The sequence below is a fragment of the Canis aureus genome, chromosome 29 (genome assembly GCF_053574225.1).
Source record: "Canis aureus isolate CA01 chromosome 29, VMU_Caureus_v.1.0, whole genome shotgun sequence".
NCBI classification, from domain to species: Eukaryota; Metazoa; Chordata; class Mammalia; order Carnivora; family Canidae; genus Canis; species Canis aureus.
Window position 1 is genome coordinate 15,140,271 of NC_135639.1, and position 12,852 is coordinate 15,153,122.

At 33.9% G+C, this 12,852-nt stretch overlaps 1 protein-coding gene across 3 annotated transcripts in view; it reads right to left on the bottom strand.

Moving 5' to 3' along the window:
• The window catches only part of ATRNL1 (attractin like 1), a 786,052-nt gene that overhangs the window by 475,764 nt on the left and 297,436 nt on the right, over positions 1–12,852 (bottom strand). For all 3 annotated transcript variants that reach the window (XM_077877514.1, XM_077877517.1, XM_077877516.1), the window contains exon 23: positions 1,313–1,391. In XM_077877514.1, the coding sequence (XP_077733640.1) occupies positions 1,313–1,391 (79 nt within the window). The remainder of the gene's footprint in view (positions 1–1,312; positions 1,392–12,852) is intronic.

Consider the following 12,852-nt stretch of genomic DNA (forward strand, 5'->3'; position numbering starts at 1 on the left):
CAAGTTTTAAAACTCTTCTAGAGTAAGTTTATTGTGCAAAAGTAAATTTTGAATAAATAGTACAAGTTTTCATGAATTCCTTTTTTTAAATGATTTTATTTTTAAATAATCTCTACACCCAACATGAGACTCTAACGTACAACCCCAATATCAAGAGATACATGTTCTACTAACTGAGCCAGTGTTCCATCATGAATTATTAATAATGAAGCTCACACTGCTAAGATTTTAACTAAATGTTTGGCAACATTGTAACAAAATGTTATATATTTGCCCAAATTTCTCATTTTTTAATACATATGATATATAGATTCTAGAATTGCAAAAACCACATCACTCTTGAATTCTATGTCTCCATGATTCTACATATTAAAATAGCATAATGATTTGATTTTCAGAAATAGAATATAGATATCTGAGAATCCACATATTTTAAGAACATCTCAACACTTTAATGCAAGAGTGTATCTTTGATATAGAAAATAAAAATCAATAGAATTTCCTAACACGTAAATACAAAAAACAGTAAATATACTCTTTCATAATCCAACATACACTTTGTATCTCATCTTGGTTACATTTTTATGAAGTCAAAAATTTCAACTTATAAATCTTAGAGAAGGCATATTTTTTTAAAAGATTTTATTTATTTATTCATGAGAGACAGAGAGAGAGAGAGGCAAAGACACAGGCAGAGGGAGAAGCAGACTCCATGCAGGGAGCCTGATGCGGAACTTGATCCCGGAACCCCACGATCAGGACCTAGGCTGAAGGCGGCACTAAACCGCTGAGCCACCCAGGCTGCCCCAGAAGGCATATTAACACAGAACTTTTTTTAACCACTCAGCACTGAAGCTGACAAAGGGAATGGTATATTTCTAAGCTTGGCAGTAATAGAAAACATGTTAATTTATCAGCATGCACAGAATTCCATTGTTTTATATCAATATTAAGGTTAATAATTAAATTTATAGCTCCAATAGTGACTCAAATAATTGAAATCTCAATCCCTAGTCATTAAAGAAGTAATCTATCTTAATTAAAATCATAGCAAATCATAACACTGCCATTTTAAAAAATTAAGTAGTGAATAATATTTGTTACCCATCTAATTTTTAATTGAATAAGGGATAAAGTTAACAAAGTAATGAAGCTTTATTAATATTGCTACTTATTTTTTTACCTGAATCAGCAAAATGATTATGACATATTTTTTAATTTCAATTATTTGAATTAACAATAAAAGGTCATGTTAGAACACCTTCCATACACAAACAGATGTGAAAGACATGAGACAACAAAATTCTCTTACCTGTTGAACCAACTGACCAGGTAATGTTGAGATTAAAGTTGTTTGATGCATTAATCGAAATATCCAAATTTTTGTTTGACTAACAAGAAAGAAAATATTAGGGTTAAAAATCAAATTGCACTAAATAGTTTTATGTTTTAATTATGCCCACACTATATTTCACAGAGTTTGTACATTTTGTCAATATTCAACTAAGTGTAGTTGTCAATTATATTTTTTGAATAAAAAATAGAGGTGATAAATTCAAAGGTAGTTAAAAGTTCCCATTTATCCTCTCTACTCTAACCCAGCCTTCTGTATATAAGCCAGAGGCTGTTATAATTCATTGTATTTTGATTCTCTGTTTACCTGTGGTTAATATTTAAATGACACGTGTTTGAGATTTGTCCAAAGTAATTTTACAACAATGTAAGATTGTTGTTTTGTGAAAGAATTCTTCTTAGGTGCATACTGTATTATTATACACGCATTTTTGTAGTAAAAAAAATATATATAAAATATAAAAACTCGAACTCTCCAGTAAAAATGGGTCAGAATTAAACCTATTGTCAAAATGTAGGAAATGCATAAATAATTAAGGTACATATTTATTATTTTTTTATGCAGGATAAGTAGGAAGCTCTGACTACTAAACTATATTAATTTAATTTTATTTTTTTTAAGATTTAATTTATTCATGAGAGACACAAAGAGAGAGAGAGGAGAGACACAGGCAGAGGGAGAAGCAGCCTCCATGCAGGGAGCCCAACATGAGACTTGATCCCGGGTCTCCAGAATCAGGCCCTGGGCTGAAGGCAGTGCTAAACCGCTGAGCCACCCGGGCTGCCCTAAATTATATTAATTTTAATAACTGTTCTAAGTTGAATATCCTTTTAATTATAAATTATAGTATGTAATTACATATAATGATGTTATAAGCATTCTTAGTGATACCTTTCATGATAGTTTACCACCCTACAGTTTCAAAGAAAATGTGTCTGGGCTCTTGGCTTCAATTGGACAAGACAGTAGACAGTAATATAGAAAGCTATGATATTTAGAAGGAATCAAGTATTTCAGGAAATTGGGGTGTCTGGGCAGCTCAGTCAGTTAACTGGCTGCCTTAGGCTTGGGCCATGATACCAGGATCTTGAGATCAAGCCCCATGTCGGGCTTCCTGCTCAGCTTCTCCCTCTCCCTCCCCCCAACTTGTGCGCTCTCTCTCTCTCTAATAAATAAAAATATCCTTATAAAAGAATTTCAGGAAATTGATAAAGGAAAAGAACATCAAGAGAGAAAGAAACTAGGATTATAGCTAATCTGGATCTATGTGTATGACACTATGGATAATATTGTGGAGAAATGTTATTCACAGCCAGATTTTTAAAAAGATTTTATTTATTTTAGAGAGAGAGAGCACGAGCAAGGGGGATGGGCAGAGGGAGAGGGAGAAGTAGACTCCTTGCTGAGCATGGAACCCAACATGGGGTCCATCCCAGGACCCTGAAATAATGACCTAAGGCAAAGGCAAACACTTAATGGACTGAGCCACTAAGGCACCCCCACACCCATATTTTGAGTCAGATATTCCAATCATATGAAATTTTTTATATCTTCAAAGAAGGCCATAAAAGTTTGGAATTACATTCCCATTACTTGGAATTTAACATTCAAGAGGCCAATGGTAAAGAATGAAATTGTGATACATGCTACAACACAGATGAGTCTTGGAAATGTTAGGCTAAGTGAAGTAAGTCAGATACAAAGGAACAAATATTGTATAGTTATACATATGAAGTTTCTAGAATATACAAATTCATAGAGACAGAAGGTAAAATAACTGGGCTGCAGGGGCAAGAAAAAATGAGGAATTATTCCTGAATGGATATAGAAATTCTATTTGGAAGTGATAAAAAAATTTTGGTATGGATAGTGGCGATGATTGCAGAACACTGTAAATGTACTTAATGTCACTGAATTGTATACCTAAAAATGGTTAAAATGACAAATTTTATTTTATGCATATTTTATAATAAAAAAGTCAATGGTGATTATAATGCTTTTATAAAAGCTTTCTTATCACACTGAAGAAAAAGTTACTGACATTTTTAATGTCTTGGTAAAAGACACACATTATCAGTAAAGAGATGATTATACCTGAAAAACTATACTCCTACAAAATTCTTATTTAAGAGTTAAAAATTCAAATGTATTTCCAAGAATAGAGACATTTTCTTAAAAAGAAAAGGAAAAGGAGTAACATAAAATGAATTATTCTACTTTTTGAGAAGAGGGATCTTATTTTACTGGAAAAGGAAAATTTAAGAAATTATATTATTTCTTGACAAATCAAATAAAATAGTTTAGAGGAAAGAAGCTAGCAAATAGCAGGATATATTTTGAGGTTTCATCTGTTTGAAAAGTTATTTAAATATATAATATAGATGAAAAGATAGATTAATATATAACAAAAATAGAACAATAAAGAGTGACATCTGCAAGATGGGAAAATAGGAAGTGCCAACACTTATGCTCCATAAAAACACTGATTCGACAATGTTATATGAACCAAAATATTTTTATTAGAGAATCAAAATTCAGTTAGGAAGCTACCAAAGATTAATACAAAACCAAGAATAGCCACATTATAATGAGTAAGACGACTAATTATACTTTACTAATTTCAGCCCCTGCCCCAGGACAGCGCTCAGCCTTAGAGACCACCTTGGCTTATGACTTCTCCCTCAAGGAAAAGAGAGAGTGTACCATATACCCAACATCTCTGGCCTTTTACTGCACTGCCCAAAGGATCTGTTTCTGTTTCACTTCATCCAGAGAACTAAGAGAACAAGCACAGTTTGGATATCTGAAAACAGCTAAAAATAAAGAAAATTAGTGAGAGTTTACTGCTGCTATCATGGCTCCACAAGATTGGGAGACAATCTTAAGGTTGTGTAATCTACACAACCCTAAGACTTTCCCTTCGGGAGGGAGAAAGAATGGCATGTGCACTAAATACCCTGGATTTTCTGTGCATTTTCCAAGGTGGAAAGGTAGACAGCTCACTACAGCCAGAATGGCTCTGTGAAATTGAGAGAAAGCATGCAACCCTAAGAATTCTCCCCTAGAAGGAAGGGGGAGTGTGGAACATGATAATTCAGAGAAAAGTTTTCAGATGCTCCCAGGATCTCTAGCTACGGGCTGACGAAGATTCTTTCCCTTTGAAGCCAGTCCATAAAGACTAACTAGGAGAAGCAGTTGTTTCTGCAAATGCACAGAACTAATGAAAAGCTACAAGAGAAATGAAGGGTAAGAGAAATATGACACAACCAAAGAAACAAAATAAATCCTCAGTAACTGAATCTAAAGAAATGGAGCTCTAGAATTGTCTGGCAAGTAATTCAAAATAATTATATTAAAGAAGTAATAAGAGAGTAATAAGAGATCACAGAAACATAATTAAATGAAACAAAAAAAAAATATATGAACAAAACATCAATATCAACAGAGATGGAATGATGAAAAAGAACCACAGAAGAATACAATAACTTACATGAAAAAAAATCCATACAGAACCTCAACAACAATCCTGACCAAGCAGAAGAAAGAGTCAGTGAACTCAAAGGCAAATTGTCTGAAGTTACCTAGAGGGGCAAAAAAAAAGTAAAGAAAGCCTAGTGGAAATGGAATACATCAAGAAAAACCAATATATACATTACAAAAAATCCCTGAAAGAGAAGAGAAAGAAGGACATAAATCTTATTTAAAGAAACAATAGCCTACAATGTCCCAAATCTGAGAAGTATAGATATCTAGATTCATGAAGCTGACAAAAACAGAAGGAAGATGAACCCAAAGAAATCAAGTCAAATTGTTAAAAGTCAAAGACAAAACTAAAAGTACCAATAGCAAAGTGACTTATCATATACAAGTGAGCCCCATAAGGCTATGAGTGGATTTTGCAGCAGAAACTTTGCAGGCCATAAGGGATTGGGATGACACATTAAAAGTACTGAAAGAAAAAACATGCTGACCAGGAATACTATTCCTAGTAAAAATACTCTTTTAAAAATTGAAATATAAAGACTTTCCCAGACAAAGAGAAGCTGAGGGAGCATATCACCACCAGATCTGCTTTACAAAAAAAATGCTAAAAATGTTTGTTATGACATCAATAACAGAGTTAGAGGGGTAACAAAGGTAAAAGTATAGACTTTTGGTATGTGATTGAAGTTATATTTTGTCAGCTTAAAGCAGACTGCTATATCTATATTTCATGCAAATCTTATGATAACTACAAAGAAAAGACATAGAAGATATAGAAGATAAACAAAAGAAAAAGAGCAAGATATCAAAGCATATCACTACAAAAAAACAATAAAACACAAAAAAGACTGCAGGAGAGAAAAGAGGAGTCCCCCCAAAAAATGACTATAAGACACAAAACAATTAACAAATGGCAAAAGTGAATCCTCTCCTATCAATAACTAAACAGAAATCTATTAAACTCCTCAATCAAAAGACATGGAATGGGCAACTAGGTTTTTTAAAAAATAATAATAATATGCTGTCTAAAAGAGACTCATTTCAGATTTAAGAAAATGTTTAGACTATAAGAGAAGGGATAGGAAAAGATATTTCATGAAAATAAGAAACAAAAGAAGGAAGGGGTAGCTATATTTATATGAGACAAAACAGACTTTAACAAGAGACAAACAAGGACATTATATAACGAGACTTCATTCAATACTTTCAACAGTGGATAGAATACTCAAAGAGAAAAATCAATAAGGAAAAAGGTGGACTTGTGCAACACTACAAGATACACATGCTTAACAGACATAGAAACAAAATTTCAAATAACAGCATCAGAAACCACATCTGTTCATATGCATGTGGGAGAGTCTTCAAAATACATTACTAGTTATGTCACAAAACAAGTCTTAACAAATTTAAGAAGACAGAAAACATACCGATTATCTTTTATGACCACAATGGATTGAAACTAGGAATCAATAGCAGAAGGAAAATTTGAAAGTTAAAAATATGTAGAAATATAACAACACATTTCTGAACTAAGGGATCAGAAAAGCAATCAAAAGGTAAATCAGAAAAATCTTGAAACAAAATACGATGAAAAAACTTATGGAATGCAATAAAACCAGTTCAAAGGGAAAATTAAAAACGACAAATGCCTACATTTGCCTTAAAAAAGAAGAGAGCTGGGGATCCCTGGGTGGTTCAGTGGTTTGGCGCCTGCCTTTGGCTCAGGGCGCAATCCTGGAGTCCCGGGATCGAGTCTCACATCAAGCTCCCGGCATGGAGCTGCTTCTCCCTCCTCCTGTGTCTCTGCCTCTCTCTCTCTCTCTCTCTTTCTCTCTCTCCCCCTATGTCTATCATAAATAAATAAATAAATCTTAAAAAAAAAGAGAGCTCTCAAATAAACAATGTCACTTTACTCCTCAATTTAAAAAAGAACAAACTATGTTCAAAGTTAGCAAAAAGAAGTAAATATTAAAGATATTAGTGCAGACATAAATAAGAGAAAAATCAATAAAGAAAAGAAAAATCAATGAGTTGTTTTTTGAAAAAAGTAATCAAAATTGATACAACCTTCTGTAAGACTAAAAGACTTAAAATGTAAATCATAAATGAAACATTATGCTACAGAAATAAAAAGGATTGAAAGAGACTAATATGACTAATTACATATGAACAAACTGGATAATCTAAAAGAAATCAATAAATTCTTAAAATCATACAAACTACCAAGACTAAATCACATAGAAATAAAAAATATGAATAAAACAGTAACAGGCATGGAGACTGAGTAATCAGAAACCTCCCAAAAAAGAAAAAAGTCAGGAATAAATGGTTTCACTGGTAAATTCTAGCAAACATTTAAAGAATATCAATTTCTCAAATTCTTTCTAAAAACTACAGAGTAGGAAATACTCCCCATCTCATTTTATGAGGCCAGAAATAATCTGATACCAAAGCCAGGCAATGATACTATAAGAAATAAAATCTCTAGGCTAATAACACTGATGAACTCAGTTGCAAAAATACTCAACAAGTACTAGCAAATTGAATTCAAAAGTACATTAAAAGGATCATTCACCATGATAAAGTGAGATTTATCCTTAAGATGAAAGGATAGGTCAACATACATAAATCAACTAATGTAATATACCACATTAACAGAGTGAAGAATAAAAATAACCATCTTAATAGATACAGAAAAAGCATTTGGTAAAATTAATCATCCTTTCATGATAAAAACTCTCAACAAATGATCTATAAAAGGAACGTACCCCGATATAATAAGGGCCATAACTAAGAAGACCAAGTAAACATTATACTCAATGTAGAAAGGTTTTCCCCTATGATCAGGAATAAGATAAGGATGTCAATTCTCACCACTTCTATTTAACAAAGTATCGGAGGTCCTAGGAAAAGTAATTAAGTAAGAGAAATAAATAAAAGGCATCCAAATCAGAAAGGAAGAAGTAAAATAATACCTATTTGCAAATGACATAATCTTATATGTAGAAAAACCTGAACACAGTGTTCACACATGCACACACACACATACACACACACATACAGAATAGAACACACGTATATACAAGCCTATTTAAGAACTAATAAATTTAGTGAAGCTTCAGGACACAAAATCAACATTTAAAAAATCAGTTTTATTTCTACACATTAATAGCAAATTATGTTAAAACGATGTTAAGAAAATAATCCCATTTATAACAGTATCAAAAAGAAAATACTTAGGAATAAACTTAACCAAGGAGATGAAAGATATACACTGAAAATTATACAACACTGATAAAAGAAGACATAAATAATGAAAAAATCCTGCATTCTCAGATTGAGAAACTTAATATTGTTTAAATGTTCATGGTACTTCAAGAAATCTATAAATTCAATATCATCTCATCAAATTCCTAGTGGCATTTGTATAGACATAATACAAAGTTACAGTAATTAAAAACAGCATGCTGGCATAAAAATAGACAATGGTCCAGCATAATAAATAAAGACTCCAGAAATAAACCTACACATATGTGTAGTTTAAGATTATGTAATCTCCAATAAGGATACCAAGAATACCCAATGAAGAAAAGATGGTCTCTTCAACACACAGTGCTGAGAAAACTGGATATCCATATGAAGAATGAAACTGGATCCTACTGTCTTAGTTCACTAGAGCTGCTTTAACAACAAAACAAAACAAAACAAAAACAGGAATAGAGGGAGGAGGTAGAAAGAGCAACAATAAAGAGCAGAATTATATTTCTCACACATTTGGGGGCTGGAAATTCCAAAATAAAGGTACTGGAAAAGTTAGTATCTGTTGAGGTCAACTTCCTAGTTAATAGACAAGCCTTTTCTTGCTGTGCCCTCACATGGCAGAGGAGGTGAGGGAACTCTCTAGGGCCTCTTTTATGAGGGCACTAATAATCCCATTGATGAGAGCTCCACTCTCATGACCTAATTACTTTGTAAATGTCCCATCTCTAAATGCCATCACATTGAACATTAGGATTTACACAATGTTTGGGGGCACACAAACATTCAGTCTGTAGCACTAAACTTACACCATGTACAAAATACAAAGTGGATTAAAGAGGCTATGTAGGAAGATGGTGAGGAAGGGGAGGACCCCTAGGCTCATCTCCTCCCATGAACACAATTACATAACTATTGAATCATCCTAAATACCCCAAACATTGACCTTAAGACTGACAGAACAAATTCCACAACAAAAAGAAGAGAAGAAGCCACATCAAAAAAAGGCAGGAAGTGTGAAGATGTGGTTTAGGGGAGAAGTGGATCATGGGTGCTGTGGCAGGGAGCTATGGTCATAGAGAAGGACGAAAGAGAGAGAGAGAGAGAGAGAGAGGGAGGGAGGAACACACAAGAACATGTCCCCAAAGCCACTGCCCTGGAAGATGAAGGGTGCTGAATTTCACAAATTCTTGCAACCAGCAGATCTAAAGCTGGAGTTTTAAAGGTCAGCAGGCTTGACTGGGAAAGGGCCAGAAGGCTACTGTGCTGCTCCTGAAGAAAAAGCAGGCAAACAACCCAGGGGCAGACAGTGTGAAAGCAATGACCTAAAGAACACCTGGGGAACATAGGGGTAGATTAGTCTGTCTTCTTGGATCATATCCCTAAGAGGCAGCATTCATGGATATACCTCTACAGAAACAAAGGAGCTAGCCATTTTCCTCCTGTGCTGCTCAGCATAAACACAGAGCCACCTGCAGGAAGCACCACACTGGGCTGCCTAACTTGCTTATTCCAAGCCCACCCTGCATTCTGGTGGGACTCCCCTTCCCAGTCAAGCTTGCTGCAATCACACACTCCAGACACACTCCCTAAAATTCCAGGCCCTGAAAACTACATGATCATAAGGCCATTACTTTAAGACGAGGGGGAGATACAATTGCCTTTTCTAACACAGAGAAGGAAGTGGAGACTTAGGCAAAATGCCAAAATGCAAGAATTCATCCTAAATGAAAGAATAATATAAGGTCATAGCCAGAGATCTAAGCGAAACTGATATAAGAAACATGCCTGATGGAGAATTTAAAGCAATAACCATAAGGACACTCACTGGACTTAGGAAAAGAATAAAACACATCAGTGACTTCATCAAATATAATAACATTCCTATTATAGGAGTCCCAGAAGAAGAGAGAGAAAAAGAGGGCAGAAAATTGTTTTAAAGAAATAATATCTCAAAACTTCCCTAATACAAGGAAGAAAACAGACATCCAGATGCAGGAGGTACAGATAACTCCCACGAAAATCAACAAAAGCAGGCCGACATGAAGACATAGTGTAATTAAATTTACAAAATACAGTGATAAATACAAAATCATAAAGGCAGAGCACCTGCGTGGCTCAGCTGATTAAGTGTCTGACTTCGGCTCACATCACGATCTCAGAGTCCTTGGATTAGGACCTGAACCAGACTTCCTCTCCTGCTGCCCTTCCCCCTTGTGCTCAATTGAGTATACACACTCTCTCTCTCAAATAAATAAATAAAATCTTTTTTAAAAAAATGATAAAAGTAGTAAGACAAAAGACATCCTTAACTTACAAGGGAGGACCCATAAGGCTAGCTAGAGATTTCTCAACAGCAACTTGGCAAGCCAGAGGGAGTGGCATGATATATTATAAGTGCTGAATGGAAAAAATCTGCAGCCAATACTCTATCTAGCAAGGTTATCATTCAGAATAGAAAGAGAGATAGTTTCTAAGACAAACAAGAACTAAAGGAGTTCATGAACACTAAATCAGCTCTGCAAGAAATATTAAAGGGGATTCTTTGAATGGAAAGGAGAGACCAAAAATGACAAACAGAAGAAAGGATCAGAGAAAATCTCAAGAAATAATGAAAAAAACAAGCAATAAAATAGTAATAAATACATATCTGTCGATAATTACTTTGAATGTAAATGGATAAATGTTCCAATCAAAAGACATAGGGTGCCAGAATGGATAAAAATCAAGACCAATGTATAAGCTGCCTACAAGAGACTTATTTTAGACCTAAAGACATCTGCCGACTGAAATGGGGGGATGGACAAAAATTTACCATGTAAATGGATGTCAAGGAAAGACTGAGAAGCATACTTATATCAGACAAACTATATATTAAACCAAAGACTGTTTTAAGACACAGGGAAGAGCACTATATAATCATAGAGGATAATAAAAAAAAACTTATAACAATCATAAACATTTATGCACCAAACATGGGATACCCAAATATATCATACAATTAATAACAGATATAAAAGAAATAATATATAGTAATTCAATAATAATGGGGAAATTTAACACTCCACTAAAATCAATGATCAAAATCATCTAAACAGAAAGTCAACAAGAAAACAGGGGCTTTGAATGATACACTGGACTACATGGATGTAACAGATAGAACATGCCATCCTAAAACAGCAAAATACACATTCGTTTCGAAGGCACATGGAACATTCTCTAGTATACAGAACATATTACATCACAAAATAGGCCTCAACAAAGATTGAAATCATACCATGTATCTTTCCTGACAAAATGCTATGAAACTAGGAGTCAACAGTAAGAAAAAATACGGAAAATTTACAAATACATGGAGGTTAAACAATGTGTTAACTAAACAATGAATGGATCAAAGAGGAAATCAAAGAAGAAATTTAAAAATACATAGAAACAAATGAAAATGTAAACTTAAGTCCATAACATATTTTGGTTGCAGCAAAATCAGTCCTAAGAGGGAAGAACATATCAGTATAGGCCTACCTCAAGAAGTAAGAAAAATCTCAAATATACAACCTAACCTTATTCCTAAAGAAGCTAAAAAAGGAATAGCAAATGAACTGTAAAGCCAAAAGAAGTGAAATAATAAGAATTAGACCAGAGATAAACGATATAGAAACTAAAAACCACTAGAACATATCCATGAAACCAGGAGCTGATTCATTAAAAAATTATTAAAATTGGTAAGCCCCTCATGAGACTTATGGAAAAAAAAGGGGGGGGCCCAAATAAAATCAAAAATTAAAAGGGGGAAATAATAACACAACAGGAACAGAAACAACTATAATAGAATATTACCATAAAACATATGCCACACACTGGACAGTCTAAAAGGATAAATTCCTAGAAACATATTAATTCCCAAAACTGAAAACAGGAAGAAATAGAAAATGTGAACAGACTGATAACCAGCAAAGAAATCAAATCAGTAATCAAATATCTTCCAACAAACAGAAGTCCAAGACCAAATGGGTTCACAGGTAAATTCTACCAAACATTTGAAAGAGTTAATACCTATTTCTTCTCAAACTATGCCAAAAAATTGAAAAGGAAGGAAAACTTCTGAATTTATTCTATGAGGCCAGCATTATCTGGATACTAAAACCAGATAAAGACTCCACAAAAAAAAGAGAAATATAGGCCAATATCTCTGATGGAAATGCGTGCAAAAATTCTCAATAAAGTACTAGCAAACCAAATACAACAATACATTAAAAAATTATTTACTACAATCAAATGGGATTTACTCCTGGGCTGCAAGCATGGCTCAGTATTTGTAAATCAGTCAATGTGATACAATACATTACTAAAAAAAAAGGGAAAAACCATAGGATCATTTCAATAGATACAGAAAAAGCATTTAACAAAGTACCATATCCATTCATGATAAAAGCCCTCAACAAAGTAGGTTTAAAGGGAACATACCAGGACACCTGAGTGGCTTAGGAGTGATCCTAGAGTAACGGGATCAAGTCCCACATCGGGCTACCTGCATGGAGCCTGCTTCTCCCTCTGCCTATGTCTCTGCCCCTCTCTCTCTGTGTCACTCATGAATAGATAGATAGATAGATAGATAGATAGATAGATAGATAGATAAAATCTTTTTTTAAAAAAGGAACATACCTCAACATAATAAAGGGCATATATGAAAAACCCATGGTTAATATTATCCTCAATGAAGACAAACTGAGAGCTTTTCCTCTATGGTTTAGAACAAG